The sequence below is a fragment of the Gallinula chloropus genome, assembly GCF_964237585.1.
Source record: "Gallinula chloropus genome assembly, chromosome: 1".
Lineage (NCBI taxonomy): Eukaryota > Metazoa > Chordata > Aves > Gruiformes > Rallidae > Gallinula > Gallinula chloropus.
This window is the reverse complement of record NC_140085.1, coordinates 56,754,023-56,776,397: the sequence shown is the minus strand read 5'-3', so window position 1 is coordinate 56,776,397 and position 22,375 is coordinate 56,754,023. Positions and strand designations below refer to the sequence as shown.

General features: G+C 42.1%; 2 protein-coding genes across 2 annotated transcripts in view; both read right to left on the bottom strand.

Annotated features, from left to right (window-relative positions):
- POC1B (POC1 centriolar protein B) overlaps positions 1–19,394 on the bottom strand; it is a gene marked incomplete at its 5' end in the record, with an annotated part of 54,782 nt that extends 35,388 nt beyond the window's left edge. The window contains 9 exons of the mRNA XM_084279493.1: positions 1,786–1,938; positions 5,416–5,484; positions 6,279–6,412; positions 6,778–6,893; positions 7,771–7,878; positions 9,127–9,306; positions 10,079–10,250; positions 19,020–19,104; positions 19,380–19,394. Coding sequence (XP_084135619.1) covers positions 1,786–1,938; positions 5,416–5,484; positions 6,279–6,412; positions 6,778–6,893; positions 7,771–7,878; positions 9,127–9,306; positions 10,079–10,250; positions 19,020–19,104; positions 19,380–19,394 — 1,032 coding nt within the window. The remainder of the gene's footprint in view (positions 1–1,785; positions 1,939–5,415; positions 5,485–6,278; positions 6,413–6,777; positions 6,894–7,770; positions 7,879–9,126; positions 9,307–10,078; positions 10,251–19,019; positions 19,105–19,379) is intronic.
- On the bottom strand, positions 16,707–18,458 carry GALNT4 (polypeptide N-acetylgalactosaminyltransferase 4; the record flags this gene model as incomplete). The annotated part of the gene is made up of 1 exon (XM_084279492.1): positions 16,707–18,458. One exon carries the CDS (start codon positions 18,456–18,458, stop codon positions 16,707–16,709), a length of 1,752 nt encoding a protein of 583 aa, XP_084135618.1.
- Positions 19,395–22,375: the final 2,981 nt, after the last annotated feature.

The following is a 22,375-nucleotide window of genomic DNA, read 5'->3' as shown; positions in this document are numbered from 1 at the left end:
GCAGGCACCAAGACTGGATGACCTCCAAAAGCTCCCTCTGACATCTGTGATTCAGTTTCTCCTTTCCCTGGTATATTAGAAACAGGATGAGCCATAGACAGATTGGAGTGGCTAAATTTTAGTGCTAAAATTCTCTCTATTGCCTCTTGCTCAGAAAGGGGCTGGAATACAAAAAAGTATGGGGTTTTTTTTAAAACTTGAAGAAAGGGGCAAAACTATTTTTCTTCTTTTTCTTCTCCAGAGAACAGCATGACACAGTGGGGCTAGAAGTGCTGCTTTTCTTGGAGTTACAGGAGGAAATATTTAAGAAGGAGGAAGACTGAAAAATTTCAAGCATAGCTAGTGCCACTAAAGCATGTTACTGCTTGTAGTAATCTGATACTAGTTTTCCCTGGATAACTTATGTCTCTATCCAGATGGTGAGGTCCGTTCTTGCATGCTATAACAGAAAACCCCACAATTTTTGTTGGGACAGACTGGAGGGGCAGTAAAAAAAAAAAAAAAAGGCATATAAAGCAACAAAATCTGATAACTGCACTTTAACACTGTTTAAACTATTATTAACAGCAATTCAAAAAATAAGGTGGAAGAGACATCCTTATTATTATTATTTAAATTACAAATATAAAAATACAGTACATAACAGCAATATCAGTTTTGTTGAAACTATCTGACACTGTTTGGTCTTAAAGAATAAACTTCACACTAATTTGAGAGCAAGATATTCTACAGGTAATATGATGTTAATAGAAAAGTAAACACAGAACCCTTATTCTTGAAATCAAACCAGAAAACATACCACAAGAGTCCAGAACTTTGCTGTCACAACTGACAATACTATAGAGTCCTTTCACTACTAGGCAGCAGCTAATGCAGAAGCCTATAAGCAGCTACAAATTTACAGCCACGAAGAACACAAACAATAGGTTAAGTCACATCAGCCAAAACATTCCTAGACTTATATTGGATACATCTCTTGGTCACTACAGGCACCTGGAGGATATTAAAGAAGAGATAGAAAAGTATAGGTTATCACCATGAAGAAGCTACCGGATCTACCAAGGACAGTCACAAGTATGTCCCTGAGGTTTTAGTATAAACAATGGTCTTGTCTAAAGCATATTAGCACTGTTTAACTATTTGGCACAGCTTTCAGACAACCTGACAAACATGGCATTTTCCAAGTGCTAACACAGTATTTGACATTTCACTTTGTTTCTCTAATTCCCAATACTTCTAAGGGTTACTGGTGGAAAGTAGCTGAAGAAAGAAATTAGTAGAATCAGACTACATAGTGACATAAAACACCCTACTAGCCTAGCAAGGCTTTTTAAACTTTTAGACAGACATCAAGACCTTCTCACAACACCTAAAGGTCTTGGAAATTGGAACAACTTCTGGTAGTAGAGTATGTGACTTTCAGTAATAACATCACCTTGTCTTGCTTGAAATGATACATTTTGAGTACCATCCTGAAGTTCACTGAAGACTCAGATATTTTCTGCAACAGTTGCCATGATACTTCAGAAACCACCTATGTTTCCTTTAAATCAGGTGTAAAGTACAGACTTACACAAGAGGCATGAAAGAAATTCACCAGGGTAAGTCTGACATCAGCTAGCCCAGCAACTTTAATGCAGATTCAGAAGTTATGGTTGCTTCCAAAGTATCCTACATAATAAAAAGTTTTCTAGTTTTCACTTTTTAACTATAAAACTGTAAAAGCTGGACAGTCAGTGTTTACAAGAGCTTCTGGTTACCCATTAAGGTAGTTATTGCACTCACCTCAACTGACTCCAGTTTTCCATCATGGAGATGAGGTGACCTCGGGTAAATATCAAGAAGATGAGGAGGATCATCAATCTGTGTTCTTCTAGTATTATATTTAAGAACTTCTTTATAATCAATTGAATCAATGTTGGTTTTCCATAGTAATACCTGTAAGAAGCCATCATATCAGAAACTACTTGAAGCCTACTAGGCCCAGAACATAACTATTCAGTGAAGCCTGTCATTACTAATAGATCGTGACATCAGAATGAACCTACTGTCATCATTGTGTCTGACCTCGACGACAACACAAGCACTGCCCCACAGTACTTAAGTTTATTACAAGTTTACATTAGTTTTATCACCTTTGTTACCTTTAAATGCTAAGGGAAAAAGAATATATAAGGCAAATTCATAACACTTAGAAGATACCAGTTTCCAAAACTCCAATGTTGATTTCTATAGCTGCTCCCTAAATTAGAGGAAACAAAGAAGGGATCATGATCTGACTTGAAATTACTTGCCTGTCCTGCCAAAAATCCTTTTGCAACCATTAAAAGTATTCCCCTGAAAATAATAAACTATACATAAGCAACACAAAGCACAGACTTGTTCACAGAAATTCCAAGCAAACTAAAATATATTTTTAATATATTCTTAAGGAGCCTCACTGTTACAAGTTCAATTCAGGTGCAAAACCCTTCATGACTCCATTGAGTGGAAGACCCTAAGTGTGCACTGAGGGATGCAGTACACCAATAAAGCTAGACCCAAACTCACTCAGACATTAGGAACAGTGAAAGTAGGATGCATGAGCCGCAGTACAAACTATACAACCCTGTGTCAGAACCTGGCAGTTGCAGGACAGTTAGGTGTTAGTTGATTCATAGCAGCTCACTGTGCTGTAAAAAGGAGATCCTGCTTGCTTTCTCTCCTCCTCTCAGCTGTGTAATTCCACTACCTCCTCCATCATACGTTCCAGCATAAAGTTATTCACATTTTTATGTGCCTTTTGCCCATTTTTTCAGGGTAATTTTCTGCTGGCTTAGCAATTTGATCTGGCTCACTGTGTGTAAATAGGAGTATAGGCAGGAGGCAGCAGAAGTAGGACCCTTCATCAGTGGCAAGCGCTTGAGCTGCTCAAGCTCTAAATATGCTTCATTTTGTTCTAGGGTGGAAGGCCATGCTACTGCAGCTTCACCACTGCAGTTGACAAAAATCAGTAAAACCAGGATGAAAACATCTGTATATGTCTTGAGTATCTCAACTGCAATGCAAACAGTGTAAAAGCAACTATGTACAACACTAGAAAAAGTTATTCCAAAAGAAAGTATCTCCCTTTATGGCAAGGAGTCACCAGACACAAGTTGTCTCTTCTACATGGTAAGAACTGAATTAACAGCAGAGGCTTCCACCTTCCACAGGAACAGGTATCACTTTTCTCTTTCACATAAAAGATCTATTATCTTCCATGAAAGCAGGTAAATGACAAATTATTTGTCATGTGCACATACAGCCAAGAAGCGTGAAGAACATGAACTTCCGAACCCTGTGTTCAGGGGGTTGGGTTTGTTTGGGGTTTTTTTGATTGAAGAAAGAAGCAAACAGAAAGAAACAACAGAATCATCCAGTGTTTGTTTCAAATATTTAAGGTGCTTCTGAACAAAGATTTCAGCTGGCTCTGCACCAACCAGAAAGAAACTTGAAGCTAGAACAGAGATACAGGTTTTTCCTCTTTGATGGAGATAAAACATATTTTATTTGTTGTTTGAAAATGTAATAGTCTTGAAATAATATGTACATAGAGCAAATAATCTGTGGTAAACTTACAATGAATCAGCTGCCTATGCAATGGACAGACAGAATCTTTTGGATACTGCACTAGGGATAGAAGATGGTATTTTATGCTCAGTGTGTGCTCATCAGCTTGACATTGTAAATCTGCCAGCAGAATTTTTCTAGTGAACACACCCTGCATTTACAGTAAAGCAACTTTTATCACAGCATGAAAAAGTCCCACAACTATCATCCTGGCAGACCTGGAAGAGGGCTTCAGACAGGTCAGTAAAAAAGGATGGCTATGGAGTACGTGTGTCTATAGACCAACAGAAAACAGACACTGAGGAATGAAGTTTCCATGTTTACAATAGATAATGATGTACACATAGGCAGTTAACATGCAATGGTTAACATGGCACATTTTAAAACTTACAATACAAAAGTGAGAGTTATAAAATAAGTAGCCCTCTCCACCAGAATGTTCACAAGGGGAAAAAAATCAGATTAAAACATGCATTTCTGTGATGAAAAAAAAAAAAACCAGGACTCATTTCTAGATCTACTATTAGTACTTTTTTTTAATTCAACATTTACCACAGAAAGCACTTCCTGATGAAACTGTATCTTCCCTCTCATGTGCATTCAGTGTGAAACCACTATACCAAACTGCTGAGAAACCTTATACATTTTGCACTACATTACCTACTCACTCCATGATCCCACACACCACCAGCTCTACAGCATGGAGTCAGTGCAAGAGACAAGCACAACATGACTGCACTGAACATACATGTCATTCAGGAGGCCTCAAATTCAAAGAAGCCTCCCAATTAGACAGGCATTCCCCAGGGTATGCTGGCATTTATTTGGGAGGCTGAGATAGCCTTAATACTGTAGGTCCTTCCATCATCGCTTCTCAGATTAATTTTCTGTCATGGGACCGACCTGAAGTCACATGAAGAGAGGAAGTAGGTGACACATGCACTTCACTTCCTCTCAAGTGTAATATACCAATCATCATAAAACTCTAAAGAAAGTTCTCATGAAAAGTCAACAATTCGGGGCCACCTGGGAATCAAAGTTTCATTTTGAACTGAAAAATTTTCATTAAAAAAAAACCCCGGAATTTTAGTATGGAAAAGATTAGACTGATGGTTCAAGGAATAAATATCTTCTCCTCATTCTTTGTGGTTTTTTTCTGCTTATAAAATTAATATGGGAAGTTTTTCACTTTCCTGATAACTGCAAGTCTTATGATTCCAGAGTAGTGACTTTAAAAAAGTGAAAACCTAATGGAGTGTGTAGGCATTAATACTCATTGCAACACAACTACTTTGTCAACACTGAACTGCAGCACAAAATAATTCTATTTAAAAACCATTCCTTTAATATGTAAGCCAGTAGTGGCTAATATTTGTGGTGTTCTTATAACATCCAATTGAAAGTAGTTAAAATCAAGTTTTCGTATAATCATAGAATCATTAAGGTTGGAAAAGACCTCTAAGACAGAGTCCAACCATCAACCCAACACCACCATGTCCACTAAACCATGTCCCAAAGTGCCACATCTACACTTTTTTTGAACACCTCCAGGAATGGTGACTCCGCCACCACTCTGGGCATCCTGTTCCAATGCCTGGACACCCTTCCAGTGAAGAAATTTCTCCTAATATCCAATTTAAAGTGATATGTTTATCATTTTTCTCCTCAAATAAATTTTAGGCTAAACAAAGTCTGTAGAACACACTGCTAGACAGAATACCAGTCAGCATACTGTGATTAGCATGCTACTGTGACATACTATATTTAACTCCCATCCACTAAGAAACACAAAGATATTTAGTTTGAATAGATAATACCACAAACCTGAGCATCTGCTCCACCTGAGGCAAATTTTTCACCACCTTTTGAAAAAGCCACAGAAAGCACAGGTCCCTGAAAGGAAAAAAAAAAAGCATACAGTAAAATTGCATTATTATTGTAATCATGGCATTTTAATGTAATGATAAAAACATTTATGCTGTTATCTAATATAAATAGATTTTTCAATTTAAATAAAATAAGGAAGAATTTAACTTTAGTGAAATTTCTGTAAAACAACTTCATTGAAGAGTTAATATACTTCTTTGTAAAATGCTCGATAACATTTACTGCAATCAATACCAGGCAAATAGTGGCTTTTTTTCCTTAGATATTTTGATTTGACTCTGCAACAAAAACTTATCAAATTACCAAATTTGATAATTATTAAACATATATTACATTCCTCAAGAGCGTGTTGTTATGATGTTAAATCTTTATGATTCGTTATCAATAGGATGGTATGTTTTGCATTAAGAGGAAAGGGAGGAAACTTCTGTGAAAAGTGGCAAGCATTATCTTCCATAAGCTTCCCTCTCCTTAGAAAGCACTGCTTTTTCAACAGACAAAAAGACCAGTGTGCCAAATGATTGATTTGGAAAAGCAAGAGAGTGATTTATTAATTCAGAACATGATCTACCACTTAACAATAAGCACGCCTATAATATTGACAGATTAACTGCATGGTTTTAATAAAACTGATGCATTTCCTTATGCACATGTGACAAGGTGTATTAATGCAAAACTCTGTTGTTCCTAAAGTTTATCTATAAGTTGCAAGAGACAATGGTGTAAATGCTACTTTCCCTGTGAAAAGGATACCGAATAACCAATTAAGATTTCGATTTAAATAGGATTATTGTGTATACCTTGTGTCCATGAAGAGTGTAAATAAGCCTTCCTTCTAAGAGGTCCAAAATCTTAAGGGTACCATCAGCAGAAGCAGTGATGAGATAGTTACCAGAAGGATGGAACGATACACAATTAACCCCTGCTCTGTGAACTAATTTACAGAAGACAATATTCAAAGACTATAGATATCTACTAACAGGAAACGTACACTTTATATCTTTGCTCTTTTCTACTTCCCAAAGACCAACCTACTTAAATGAAGGAAAAACAAACATAGTGCTGGGTCATAGCAGACCCTCTAATGTATTTGCTTTGTTCTGGTCTAAAAATCAAGAGCATTGCAAAGGAACAGTCAGTATTGCTTTTTATGGTTACTAGACTACAAAAAGATTACTTACAAAATACCTGTTTATTTACTTTCCCCAGTAAAAAATGAAATCATATGACCTAAATAATTCACATCTCGTTGCAGCGATCACCATTGTAAAGAAAATACAAAACCAGCATTGTTTTTACCTTCATAATGCTGAAGTAGCTTGTTCATTCGAATATCCCACAGTTTCACTATATGATTGGAACCCGCAGAAGCTATACATGTACCACTTGGGTTGAAATCCACGAAGTTTGCAAATCTAACAAATAAAAACAGATTGATTACATGTTTCCACAGAATATTTGGAGATACATAAACGTTTTATATATACACACACACAGAGTTGAAACAAACTTGTATGGAATTTACATCTACCAAAACTCAAACAAGGTATTTCAAGCAACTGAAATACGCATGAGGAAACAACACATGCATGATAGATGAGACTGTATAATCTGGCTCCTGTTAAAATGATAGTATAACTGTCCTGACTCAGAAAGTCACAGTTTATGTTGGAGTTCAAAGTTCCTAGAAGAAAGTGCTGCAAAGAGTTTATGGGCTGCAAGTAAAATAATTTTGTCAAAGAGCAGAATAGCTCTAAACATTTCAGCTTGGAAAAGTGATAGAGATGACAGCCATGAAATCAGCCAAGCATATAGACAAGATGAATATTCCACAGCATGTGTTAATTAAAACTCCAATTCCAAGATGTTTAAGGAAACTGCAGAGAAGTGAAAGCAAGTGTTTTCTAAACCTACGTAAGGCAGGTCACTGAAACTAATAGAATACTATTTTCATCAACAAGTAGAGCATTCTTGAACTTCTCTTCTTGTTGAAGCATCCAATATCAAGTAGTATTTATTGAAACAAGGGAAGAACATGAAAACTTTCAGAAATCCAGGAACAGCCTGACTTCTGTCAGGCTTATTTCTTGACTACAGGAAAACAGTTGGATAAGTGCAGCTAGTAAACCTCTTCACAAAATCATGAAATTAATTGTTTTGTTTTACAGGGTTGGTAGAAGAAGTTTGATCCAATTTCAGATGCAACATATGTATGTTAACAACAAAACCCATTACATTTAATCTCATTAAAACTACACATTTACATTCCACTTGTTTTGTAGTAATACTCACCCTCCATAATCTAAGAAGCTATCAATACAAATTTTATTTCTTGCATCCCAGATCTTAACAGATTTATCCTCACTGCAGGACGCTATTAGTCTTCCATCAGGTGAAAATCTGGAACATGTAAGTAGACACATTCCTGAACAACTGATACTACCTACATTTGCATTACAGGCATAAGTAGCAAAACACCATAACAGAGAAAGTCTGTTTGAAATTAAAATGTATAACATTCAAAGAACATTTGAATTTCTTATATTTCTCAAAGTAATAAAGCTGAAAAACTTCTCCCCACATTTCACTATCAGCTATAGTTAAAACCAGCCCTAAGCAGGATAAAGGGATGGGAGGGGGGAAGGTAACAGCAGCCCAAGGTTGTCACTTCAGATGCCAAAGAGACTATTATAGAAAACTATAGGCAAAAAGACAAAGAGGACACAGGAGAACCTTGTGTTCAATTTTAACCTACATATATATTCTCCTGTGAGCTCTCTCTAGACTTACAAACTGCCAGCAAAAGTCGTGATTATTCCTAAACTAGTAGACTAGGTCTTTAAGCAAGAAAATTGATTTGTCTATAGTTCCACCAATCATTATTTCTCATTTTGAGCAACTGCACAAGGACATTAGCATACTGTTCAAAACCTTCCACATGTGATTTCCTAGCTTTTATTTTTCTTCTCAACAAGCGGATACTTTGAAACTTTGTAGGACTCTGCACTTCAGTGTTAAATTCCTTTCTTAAGGGGTTTAAAGCAGGCCTCTGAGCTGCAGATTTTCCATTAGTATGGAAAAAAAAATAGCAAAGAACAATCTTATCCCGCCTTTGAAGAGCTGCCCTGCCTTTAAATAGGGTGTGAATCTTAAACTGGAGTACAAAGACATTTTTTTTTTTACCTTTTCCAATTACATCAACTTATTTTGCTTCATGACCATTCTATCATGTCACTACTCTTCTGATAACAGTTGAAAAAACCCTACTGTACATAATACATCTAGAAACCTGTGAATGCTGTGAAATGAGTTAATACAGCACAAAATCATATAGGACTGTGGAAACATACAAGATACTGACTGAAAATACATACAGACAACCTTATTTGTCCTTTAAAGTGACAGAATTAGCACCCAGCAACAGATTGCAATACCTACACATGTTAACAGAGAGCAAGTTGCACACTTTGAATAGGAAATTCATATACATCTATGTGTGTATGTTTTATAGGATTGATAAATGTTGATCTATCACTAATAAGAGAACTTCAATAAATCATTCACAGATTTTTCTTCTCTGGCCTGAAAAATAAACCCCCTTTATTATGAGTTTTGCTTCTGTACAAAGAGAATAAAAGCAATGCTTACTTGGCGCAAAGAACCCAGTGAGTATGTTGGAATAGGGAAAACAAAAGGCGCTGACGGCGAACGCTCCATATTTTGATTGATTTATCGTTGGATGCTGAAACTAGAAAGTGTCCATCATGCGAGAAGCTCACGCTACGAACAGATGCTGTATGACCTTTCAGTACTGATGATTCTCCATGACTGGGCAGGGGGAGAGCCAAACCAAAACACACAAAAAAAACAAACCCCAATTGTATTAAATTGAAAAGAATTTAAAACCCCACAAAGCTGAAAGTTAGCACATTTGGAATCTTACAGAAACGAAAAATATACAGCCTAAATCTCAGTGTTGATGCTATTTTTTGCTTTACTTAAACACTAGAATAACAGACTTTCAAGTAATTGTATTTAATATGACCAATTACAGAAAACAACGCAGTTAACAGCATTAGCCTCCACATGATATTTGAAAGAGGATTTCTATTTTTTGATATAGTAATCTACAAAAAGTTTAAGAGTTAAAGTAATATCCGTCTTTCTAAGATCATTCTGAATAGCTCATAATCACAAACACTTAATAACAGCCTAAAAAGACAAGTCAATTACTTCTTTTAAAAAAAAATACTAATTTTTGTGTCCTTTGTCACTTGTCTCCCCAAAATTAACTGTAGCCATGCAATCCTTATTAAGAAAAAAAAATGTTCATTAAGAGAGAGAAATACTACCAAGCATAGTCCATAATAGACACGTGAAATCATAACCTCTGAATTGCCTTCCCTGCTCCAGAAGCTACAGAATATTCAATAAAGAATGAAGTAACACAGTAAAGAGCTGTTGCTAGTGCTCCCAATCTCTGTTTCTGCCAAAGCCCAATCAGGGATGTGGGAGGAGAAGCTTTTCTTGGCTAAGGACTCCCAATGTTCACATTGCACACTAACGAAACCTACAGCCAGCACTGCCCAGTTATACTCACATGCAAGGAATCCACAGCCTGACAGTACGATCTTGAGAAGCTGAAGCGAGTAGCTGCCCATCTAGTGAGAACTGTACGCCCGTCACCGCTGCCGCGTGGCCCACAAATCTGTAAGCTCTGCTCCGTGCCTTCAGCGGCCACAGCATAAGAAACCCATCCAAAGAGGAGGTAGCTGGCAAGATATAAAAGATCAGAGCTGATGACTATGGATTTGGATTCACCAGTGAACTTGCTGGGTGTTAGCGGGAGGGAGCAGATACTTGGCCTGAGCAGCAGCCAGGCAGCCAGCAACACCGACAGCAGGCTTCTGGAAGGAAGGCTGGGAGGACTAAAGGATAATTCTTAACAGGTAGCTCTGTCACATATTAAGCAAACTGGCATACAACTTCTCGAAAGATTCAGAACCAAAAAAATCCAGTCAAACATCAAGCACATGTCAGCAAGCATGAATCCAGATTTTTTAATTACTAAATACTAAGAACAACAAACTCTTCAGTGATCATACTTTGACCTCAGGAATGGAATTTGTTTCAAGCCTCAAGTGCAGAACTCTGAAGGGACAGGCCAGTGAAACTCATGCTATCATTTCCAGCACTTCAGATATCTACACTGAAGGGAATATCCAAATATTATTATTCTGTAATCCTACTTAAGTACCATTTTCTTAATACTAACATTTGCCTCATTCAAAACATAATGTGAAGTTGTCAGTCTGATAATGGATAGAGATCAGGTGGTTTTTTTGCTGCAGTCATTTTATAGGTGGACCATACTATCTACATCTGAGAAAGCAGGCACAGCTTTTACCAGACCTTGATAATTTTCAGTAAACTATAAGCAGCAAAAGCTACAGGCAGTTGAATTAAACCAATGAGTGCAATATTCCTATGTCCCTATTATCTTCATCTCTGGCAAATGCTAGCATGCAAGTCCAATAAAAACAAGGGATTCACGCTCCCAACACTCAATCATAAAACTTCTACCCCTAGTACAGAAAGGGAGGGAGAGGAAGAACAGGGACCCCCTGGAAGTTGAAGAGGGCATGAAAACAATTGCTCTTTTGCCCACCAACTTAGCATAAAGGAGTAGAGTCTATTTATTAGCATGGGCATCAAGGCAAGCCTTAAATAAAATATTAGATTTTAAACTTTCCCTAGATATTTGGCACAAAGATATTTTTACTCCCAAAAGACTAGGTTCTCATAAAAGATGCAGGACCAGATAATCCCTATGCCGGTAACAGCATTTGACACAGAAGTACAGGATATTTTCCCTCCCTCCAACTTTTCAGAACTCTCATTTACAGCAGACTCTTTCTATCTGTACTTGAATGATTTCCTTTTTTTCCCCCCCTTTGATTCAGAAAAATGTGACCAAGAGTGGCATAAAACAGAAAGGAACAAGTGAAATGTAAGCCAAAACAGAGTTTGAAGGCCTCACACTGGAAACATGGAAAAGGCAAGATCGTTAGTTTCTAAAACAAATAATGCACAAACTGCCAATTACCTGGGGAATATCAAGAGATGCCTTATGAACTGTTCAAAGGCCATGTAACAGCAGCTCTCTTTGCTTTCAGTTCTAAGAGCTGAACGAAATATTTTAGAAGAGGACAGTACAATAAATTCAAAGCCTGGTTTCCTGTACCTTGCTCTCTCACAGATGGGTTACCCTAAGGTTAACGAGGCAAGCAGTGATGTGAAGTTCTTTCCCTGGGACATCCACAAGCATCTTCCTAGCTCTCCCTCTGGAATCCCTGTTGTCTATGCTCACTGTGCACCCTCTCTCCACCCTGGGGTACGTTTTTCTCCTGAAGCCACTCACTCATTACTGTGACACTCAAAGGCACCCCGGTTCCCTTCCACCTTACATCCCCCTAGGGGTGGTAGAAGTGGGAGGTTCAGGACATGCACAGGAAAGGGGGAGTAACTGGGAGATGGATTGCAGAATTATTTTCCTAAGGCACCCATGCTGATGTCAGTCCATATCAGAATAGTATGCAAGAGGCATAAACCCAGACAAGGAAACTCTAAGCCAAAACTCTGAATCTACATTTAACTTCGGTCCCTATCCTGCCAAGGAAATCAGGTTCCTTTACCATGGACAAGGCTTAGCCAAGCCAGGTGATTCCCTACTGAAGAAGGCTGAAATTAACTTTGGTGCACATGGCTAACACCTAAGCCTTCTGCTGTATGGTACAAGTTTTATCTTAACTAGCCACAGGCACTAAAGACAGGAGTCTGTAGGGTAACAGTGTTGCCAGCAACAATTTACATTATCAATACTAAACAGTTTGATACATGAAAAATCTACTATGTAATTTATTATCAAATAAACTTCTGTGGTTTTCTTTTTACTCCTTAAGAATGTTTTCCCTGCCCTTGAATGAATCTTCCTCCCCTCAAGTTCACACTGTCTGTGCATTTAGGTGTTCAAAATGACCTTCCAGGAGATGCTACACATGGGGCCCTACAGCAATGCAGACCATCACCAGGCCTGACATTCTGTCATCACTTCCTAGCACCAGCACCCACAGTCTGACTTCCTATTACCATACCCTCAGTAAACAGTCCATAACAAATCTCCAAGGCTAATTTAAAGGACTGGAACTGAAACAAAAGAAACACAAAAGGACCAGAACAATTTTAATTTAAGATGGGCAGTACCACAAATGGTTCTGTTCCTCAAAGAAAACACAATACAAGCAGAACCTTTTTTAAAAGGTGAAAGGCACAAATTGTCCCTGTTGTAGTAATGAAACTATTTGACCAACTGCAAAATATGTCTAGAAAGGAGAAAGCTAAAAATTCACACTGAGCTAACTCCAGGACATAACTTAGTCCAGTTTATCACCTCAGTGCCGTTTTTTTGCCCAAACTTTTAATAAATTCCAGTGCTTTCTGTACATACCCAAGTAATGCTGACGTATCTCTAGTTTGCTTTTCTAGTGATGAGTCATATCAGAATTTAACACCAAAGAATAAACACTGGGTCTCATGCAGAGTCCAAGTTTACACACCACTTTGTAAACAGATCCCTAGGCTACCAAGGAAAAAAAACAACCAACCCTATGGTCTTTGCAGTAAGACCAAGTTCAATTTATAGGCTGTGAATACTGATGGCATACATTTTCATGTATATGTGAAGACACAGGTTGCTGCAATGTGGAATTGCCATTACATTCCCAGTTCCCACAATACCCCCATAGCAGCTGTAAAAAAGTTGTGAAAAAGGTCAGGAAAGATATACTCAGCCAGGCTGTAACAGCTCCATGTACCTCTCCGTCACCTCCCCCCCCCACACCTCCCCCAAATACTGAAGCATCCTTGATATAATTATCTCTGGAGATATTCAAGACCCATCTGGATGCCTCCCTGTGCAATATGAGCTAGGGAGCTGCTTTGGCAGGGGGGTTGGACCTGATGATCTCTTGAGGTCCCTTCCAAACCCTATGATTATCTGGCCCAGTGCAAGAATTAGAGGCCTGATGGAGAACTCGTGAACATTCAACCACCAAAACCCCACACACTCTGCAGGAGCCCTGCAAATCTCAGTGTGAGAGGGTGCAAGATCACAATACAAACATATCAACCAGTGGATTCACAAGATTGCCTACTTGAAGGAAAACAGTTACTAATCAAACCTCTGTCAAGGGAGCTAATCTGGGATTTTAAGCACAGCTGAGAAGTTATGAGGAACTTTTAATAGCTCTCATGAAACTTCAGTGGTTTTTACTGTACATACTTAGACAAGTGGAAGAGAAGTGAAAAGAGCACACTGGCCAATGTTTAATTATCATTCTGGATTTTATTTTTTTCAAAACAAATCCCAAGGCTCTCCCACATTTATTCAGTGTTAAGTTTACATTCAATTTCTTTAAGTCACTTAAAATCAGTAGTTTAAAATACATACAAGTGTTCCCAAAACTTCCAAAGTCTTACAGACTAGAAAACTTCTCAGAGTTTCAGATTTTCCAGAAATCTGTACACACTGAAAAACAACTGGATTCTAGAGTATTTCTGCAGAATTGCTGCAACTGAGTTCAAAACTCAGTTGAAATGGCAAGGGTTTTTTTTCCCTCCTCTTTCCTTCTCCTTCTATAGCCAACCCTCCCACCCTAAATCTTTTTTTTATTCCCATTGGGAACAAATTTAATTTTATTTAGTTAGCTTCTTTAGAGGCTGGTTATTTATTTTTGCTCTTCCCCCCCCCCCTTTTTAAGATAACTATAAAAATGGAATGGGAGGTGATGGGGAGAAGGAAGAAGGGTTCACATACATATACAATAACTTTCCAAACTCAAAGTGGACAACTCAGACTTATTGCTTAAGTAAATAAGGAACACTTTGAATGTCAGTTTTAACACAAAGATAGTTCATTATATCAAATGTAGCTTTTGACAAGTCCTAAAAAAGTTAATTGTATAAAAGTTGCATAGTCTATATTCACACCATTTAATCACTTTCATCTGAGGGAACATGCATTGCACATACAGCTCTGCCATGTAGAAGGCCTTTTTCCTATGATTTCTACTGAATGTAGCAGTTTATGGCAAGCTTCTCACAAAGCACATACTTTGTATAATTTATTGCCCCAGTACATAATGACTGTCTGCCTTTTAAAATTTGATGAATGTTTTATAACTTGTAGGTTCACAAAAGAATTCCTTGCTGCACAGGAAAATGGAATTTTTAGGAATGTCTCCCTTATACAGTAAAGTTCCCTTTTTTAAAAAAAAGAAAAAAAAAATCAAGTTGCAAGTAACCTCCTAAAAATAAGTTAAAGACTTAAACCAACCCATGCCACACAGTGGCAAGTTTTCAGCATGATTCAACATTACAGCCACAGCTCCAAGTTTTCTTCTGCTCTTCTTTGTCTGCTTCCATCCAAAACTCTCAACTCTTTAAACCCACTAAGACTCAAGAACACGTCTTAATTAACTTTTCCTTTATTTTTGGCAAATCTTCAGGTCTTATTTCAGGTCTTACTTGCTCCCTTTTAAGCCTTCTACCTACTAACACCTGCAGCAAATGCACATCATCTACATTCCTCAGGTATCCAGATTCTTACTGTTCACTAGCTCCAGTTCCTCTCTACCAGTCCCACATCAAGAATTACTAAGTTGTGGCTACTGAAGAATGTTTATCACTTCAGTGAAAGTAATCAAAAAGCTGGAATGCCTGAAACATTAAGATAAGTGTTCAACTTAAATAATACAAAGCTAAAAACGCAGTTACTAACACAAGATTATTTTTTTTCAAGTACATAACTTATCTATCACATCTACTGCCTATAATCACACTCAGAACAAAATCAGTGACATGATTCAAGAATCAATATTCTTCAAAACTCAGCAAAACAAGGTACAAAAAAACAACCTAAATAAGGTGTTCTGTGAACTATCTATCTAACCAAGGAGTCTTGGTTTCCTCTAAGCTGCCCTTTTTTTGCCTTTTCAACTCCCACTTCAGGAACTCCAGCTTCCCAACCTTACCCAAGGTCTCCCATGGTACTACTGTGACTAGAAAGAGGCAAAGTATGCTGCACTATCCCAAAACTCTACCTTGGGCTGATGGATGCCAACTGTTGCCCAAACTACACGGTGTAAAATAAAAAAGCCCAAGTTTTCTTCTGTGTCTCTTTCTGCCCCGCTGACAGACAAAGAAAAACACAGTCCAAAACTATGGCACAGTCACATAAGCTGTGTGTCCCCAGGCTTAACACGGAAAAGCTTACGGAGAGGCAATGTAAGTATTAAATATATCGATGAGAAATCAACAGTAGCTTATGCAATTCTGTGCTTTTTCTTCTTTACTTTTAAACAGATGTTTTTAATGGTAGCCACCCCTATTTCTGTCTGTTTGTGATACAGCCAGCACATCCTTGGCTCCATTGCTACCACACTCTTCTCTAAATGCATAAGAGCTCCTCATTCACCCTTCTGAGGTAAGTTTTCCAGATCAGGCACAAGACTGCAAAACAGTGCCAAAACCCACCTACAAAACCCCCTCCCCCCCAAATCCACAACCCAAAACCTTCCTTTTCTTCAACGTAATATAGCTAGTTGTCACCCTGAAACACTTAAGAGCAAATGCCCAGAAAACTGCATAATATTACAAGGCTTAAAGATTCAACTTTCCACACCAAGGTAAATTCAATCACACACTACTGTAGCATTACTCAGGTACCTATGTTATAGTGTAGCATCCTATCTGCAACAGAAGTCAGTTAATTTATCTGTAAGAAACTTAACTTTTACTTCTGCAACTAAAGATTCTTTACTTTCACATACCATCATCTTGCAGGTTTAACGTATTTTTTTTTAAAACAAGAAAATCCCTCCTCAATTCTCTCAAAAGCCTTTGTTTCACCACAATCAAGACAGAGTAAGAAAATAACGGATTGAAGCGTTACAAAAATAAAAGGCATTAGATCTGTATTCAAAGCTTTAAAAACTAGACCCCAGTATTTACTTCGCTTTCCATAGAGTTCACCACAGCAGAAACAGTTTCTACCCCACTACAGATGCATCTGAAGACATTCCAAGTCGTAAAATCAAACCTTGCTATCTGCACATGCGTGTGAAAACCTCAGAGATTAAAATCCATTCAATTCCTACTACCAGCAGCGATTATTTCTCAAATTTCCAAATCTGATTTTTATCTGCAGCATTGCAAGTTCTCATTTGCACATCAGCACGCCCCTCAGCTGTACGATAAGCAGTGAGGCACTTTCCAGAATGAGGATGATAAATGGTCCCATCTTCTTTGAAATGCCATATAATAATTTCTGGGACTGGAGTTCCATCTTTTGGGCAGCTCCTCATACCTATGAAGTCCTCATGCTCAGGGACTTCCGCACACAGCTCAGTTACAGAGTTGAATCTAATCTCCTTGTTTGACGTGTATTCAAAGAATTGATTGCCTCCCTGGCCATGACATCCAAACAGAGAGAGGTGAGCACCAGTAGGGTGATGTTCTGGTAAGACGTAGTCAAGGCATTCTGAAGCTATTCCCGCGCTGCGGATGGCACCGTGCCAGCCAGGACGATCCTCTGGTACATGCAACTCGGGAAATATGTTTTTTAAATACCACTTGAAACTGTTGCACTTCAAACGCTCTCTTAGTATCTTTCTTTCAGAAATATCTCCGTATTTTTCTTTTCTTGCTGAAGGATTTCTGTTGTAGAAGTGCTCTTTGTACTCGTCCATCCACACCTCAGCAGCACGCGCCGTGTTCTGAAGGAAGTTGGGCCTAGCGTAGGGCGCGCGCTTTGGAAACACGTGGCCTACATGGGAGCAAGGATGAATTTCCAACATGCCTCCACACTGCCAAACCCGAAATGACAATTCTAAGTTCTCCCCTCCCCAAACATCCATTCCTGTATCGTAGGTGCCCAGGTACTCAAAATACTTCTTGCTGACAGCAAACAAGCCACCTGCCATAGTGGGGGACCTGATCGGGTCTGTTTCGGATTTGCGCCTGAGACGTTCGTGTTTAGGCACCGAGTGCCACTGGAACGTCAGCCTCCAGTCAAACCCCCCAATCATGGGCTCTGCCGTTTGCATGTAGTATTCAAACGTTTTCCAGTCAATGGTGTCAATGACAGGACAAATGATAACAGTCTCATTCTCAGCAATCCTCTCGAGCAGGGGCTCCAGCCAGCCAGAGACACATTCACAGTGACAGTCTAGAAAGGTGAGGACATCGCCGGTAGCAAAGGTAGCGCCGATTAAGCGGGCACGAACCAAGCCTTCTCGTTTGTTGGTTCTTATCAAGCGAACTCTTTTCAGACCGCTAATGTACTTTTCAAGCTCAGCCTTCAAATAGACCTTATCACTCAGGTCATCCACCAGTATAATTTCTTTGAGAAGCACTGAAGGCGACGTCTCCAGAACGCTGTGTATAGTTCGCAGCAACGTTGACCAGGCTTCGTTGTAAAACGCGATTATAACAGATGTCGTGGGCAGTCTCCTGTAGTCGTATGATTTAGTTTTACAGCCACTCAGACGATTATCTTCAATGTGCCGGTGGAGAGAGATTTTGTCACTCAAATAGATATTAATTGCATACTTCTCAATCAGTTCTTCTTCCTGTTTCTTCTCCTCAGGACTCAGCTGCAAGCGAGAGGGCTTACCCCATTCTCCTGGGACGTACGGGTCAGGCGGGGATTTGTCATAAACTGGACGAGCCAAATCCACGGCTGCTTCTGCTCTGTCAGAAAAGCGCCTCTCCCATTTCCCTTTGGTGATGCTCTCCCCGCCGAGGGAGGCACCGAAGGAAGAGACCGACAGCTCGACCACAAAGTAACCGATCATCAGGACGCCGACAAACACGCAGCTTTTGCGGACCCACGTCCATCTTCTCGTCAGGCGGATCCTCATCGCGGGCGATTAAAAACAGCCCCCCAGCAGAGAGGAGCTCCGCCAAGTACTGCGGGCTCCCCCCTCCCCCGCAGGACGGAGGGGACCGCAGGCGCTCCCAGCTTCGGACTCGGGCCGCCGGCCGAGCTTGCAGCCGGTCCCTCCGCGGCGGGCCCAGAGGCTTCCAAGGGGGACGGCGGGGGAAGGGGAGAGCGGGGAGGGGGGAGCGGAGCGGCGGTGGAGACACGGAGCAGCCCCCCGCCTCTCCGGCCTCGGCACTCCCCTCACTTACTTCCTCCTCCTCCTCCTCTCTCGCCGCGGGACAAACCCCTCCTCCCGCCTTGTGGTTTGCTCAAAAAGTTGTCGCTTAAGGAAGGGGCAGAGACTCCTCAGCCCGCCCGGCCGGCGCGGGAGCCCGCCCCGCCTCCGCGCCCGGACCTGCTCCCGGAACCGCCGGGCGGCTCCTCCAGCTGCCGGGGAGGGAGGGGGGGAGGGAGGGGGGAAGGGAGGGAGAAAGGGAGCGAGCCGTCCCGCCCGGAAAGCAAGCGACGCCCGGCCCCGCCGCCGGCCCCTCGCACTCACCCAGCCCCGCTGCGTCCGCGTTGAAGGCGACGCCCGTCACTGCTGCTCGGTGGCCGCGGAAAGGGCGGATCAGGACGGGGTCCTCCTGGGGGAGAGGGTGCGCATCGTCAGGCTCCGGGCGGGGGTCCCGCACCCCCTCCCCCTCCCGGAGCCGTTAGCGTCCGGCAGGCGGCGAAAGGACGGCGGGGAGCGGACCCCCCCCACTCTGAGAGCTCCCACCGGAGAGGGCGGCGATGGCATCGGCTGTAGCCGTGGAGCCCTCGGCCCCGGGCGACGCACGCCGGCCACACGTCCCGCTCTCAGGCCGGCAGCGCCACCTCGCCTGAGCGCCGCCCCGGCTGCCCCGGGCCGAGCCCTTACCAGCACGGAGGCCATGGGTGGGGCGGAGCGGAGCGCCGCGGCAACAGCGGCTACTGGAGCGGCACCGGCGTCCCGTCAAACGCCCCGCGCTGCAGGCGCGACCGGCCGAACCCCGAATTCATCCGCGGCGCCAACATCGCGTCTTTCTATCGGCCCATTCGCCGGCCGCGCTGCGAGGGGGCGGGGCCGCAGAGCAGCCTATCGGTGGTGTAGGTGCTCGACTCCCTCTTAAAGCCGCCGCGCCCTGCGCGTTGCCTGGCTGCCGCCCGGGCCGACGGCGCGTCGTCAGCGGTGTCCGGGTGTTGTCCCCGTCGGGCTCGGCCTCCTCCGTTGGACTGGGCAAACTAGAGGCTCTTGAGCTTGTCCGTTGGCTGGGGCAAAACAGCTTGTGGTGGGGAGGGGCTGAGCTACCGCCGAGGGGTGTGCAGATCCTGGGATGCATCAGGAAGAGTGTGGCCCGCAGGTCACAGGAGGGGATCCTCCCCCTCTACTCTGCCCTGGTCAGGCCCCACCTGGAGTATTGTGTCCAGTTCTGGGCTCCTTGGTATAAAAAAGACGGGGACCTCCTTGACAGAGTCCAGAGGAGGCTACAAAGATGATTAAGGGCCTAGAGCATCTCCCCTACGAGGAAAGGCTGAGTGAGCTGGAACTGTTCAGCCTGGAGAAAAGAAGACTGAGGGGGGACCTAATCAATGTTTATAAATATCTTCAGCAGGGGATGCAGGGGGAATCAGCCAGCCCCTTTTCAGTGCTCTGTGGGGACAGGACAAGGGGCAATGGCCTCAAGTTGGAGCACAGGAAGTTCCGCACCAACATGCGGAAGAACTTTTTCACAGTGAGGGTGACAGAGCCCTGGGACAGGCTGCCCAGAGAGATTGTGGAGTCTCCTTCTCTGGAGATATTCAAGACTCATCTGGACACCTATCTGTGCAATATGAGCTAGGGAACCTGCTTTGGCAGGAGGGTTGGACCCGATGATCTCTCGAGGTCCGTTCCAACCCCTACAATTCTGTGATTCTGTGGGTCAGTGGGTGCTGGGGCAGGAGAGGGGGTTGTAGTTTTGTGCGGCTGGGTTCTGGTGGAGAAGTGGGGCTGCTGGGGTGGCTTCTGCAAGAAGCAGCCAGGAGCTCTCTGCAGGCTCAAGGCTGGAGATGTTGCTGATCAAGGCCATGCCCATCAGTGACTGTCACAGTGCCCCTGGGAATCACATTTAAGAAGCAAAAAACTGCAAGCAGCTGCTTTTTGTCACCAGAGAAGGGAGAGAGAAGATGTAAGAAACTGTGCAGACACCAAGGCTGGGGAAGGGGGAAGAGGTACCCCAGGTGCCAGAGAGAAAGATGCTACTGCAGTCCATGGAGAAACCCATGGTGGTGTGCGTGTCCCCCTGCAGCCCATAGAAAAGGCTGAGACCCCACCTGCAGCCCATGGAGAGGCCCCACACAGGAGCAGGTGGAGACATGCAGGAGATGCTGTGACCCGTGTTGGAGCAAGCCTCAGCCAGCACTTGCAGGCTGTGGAGAGAAGCAGAGACACAGAGATGAGTGAGAGACAGATCCATGCTGGAGCAGGTTGACTGGGGGTGGAAGGAGGGAGGCTTGTGACTCCGTAGAGGACCAGTCTGGAGCAGTCTGGGCCTGAGAGACATTCAATGATTCTATGACTGCCCACCATAGAAGTGACCAGTGCTGGGGCAGCTGGTGAAGAGCTGAAGCCCCATGGGAAAGGACTCACGTTGGAGAAGTTCATGAAGCACTTCTCATTATCCGACTGGTGTCACTGCGTGTGCAGTGCAGTGTGATAAATTAGAGTTTTCTTTGCTTTATTCTGTGTTGAGTCTGTTTTGCCCACGGCACAAATTGCAGAATGATCTCTCCCTGTTCTGATCCCGACTCCTAAGCTGCTCAATCCATGTTTTCTTCCCTGCCGAAAAGAGGAGTGATAGAGCGAGTTTGGGCGTCTCTTCTCTAGCCGGGGTCAAACCACCACAGGGATTCCTACTGAAAAGAAATAAAACCGCACCCAAGCGACAGGTTTTTTTTCTACCAGCCTGTGAGGGAACCCCCCAGTACCGGGCCGGTTCTGAAGCCCAGCGGCAGCGCGGAGCTGTGAGCTGCCCCGTCGGCGTTCCGGCTGCGGGGGGGGCGCCCGGGTCGCAGGGAGCCCCTGGGGTCCTGAGGGGGTGTCCCGGGCTGCTGGCAGATTCTTGGGGGACTCCTGCTGAAAACCAAGCCGAAGAAGCAAAATCTTCAAAAGTTGCCTTATAAATTGGTCTGATTTTGCATTAAGCCACCTCAGGTAGTATTGGCCTCTTTGTCTTTTCCCCCCACTGTTTCTTAGCCAGTTCGTGCTTTGCAGACTCCATCACAGTGCTCATTTGTATTGTACAGATTTGGCTTTAAACCACCCCTTCATGGTTTAAAAAAAAGTACCACTAGCTTTTTAGAGAATAAAATAAATCCCCCCCCCCAAAAAAAAAAAAAAATAATCTTGGTGTTCCTCGTGGTGTGAATGTTTCAACAACATGTTAAACCAGATAAGGGAAGCGATCTTGCTGGGAAAATCCTTCTCCAATAGCTATGCCAGTAAAAAGAGGGTTAGCATAACTTAGCAAAAGGGAGGGCTGTGACTGCAAAACTCTCATTTTCCATGCAAGTGTTCATGATGAGGTAATTTATGCTGCAATTACACTTTTTTTTTTTTTTAAATCCAGTCTGCATTTTACAGAATTCCATCTGACATAGAACTCAAGACATCTATAGAATCAGGTCAGAAATTAGGCCAACATGTAAGGTTTGTCTGCTGTAGGACAGTTTCCAAATTAATTGTATTTCACTGTGAAATGAGCATTTAGAATAAAAATTTTAGAAGTGCTGAAAAAAGTGGGATTATTGCAACAAATATGTAAGAAAGTTTCCACAAATATCTGCTAGCTGTTCCTTAAATTGTTGTTACGCAGGCTGACAATTTGCCTTTTATAGCTTCAGAGCACAAAAGAA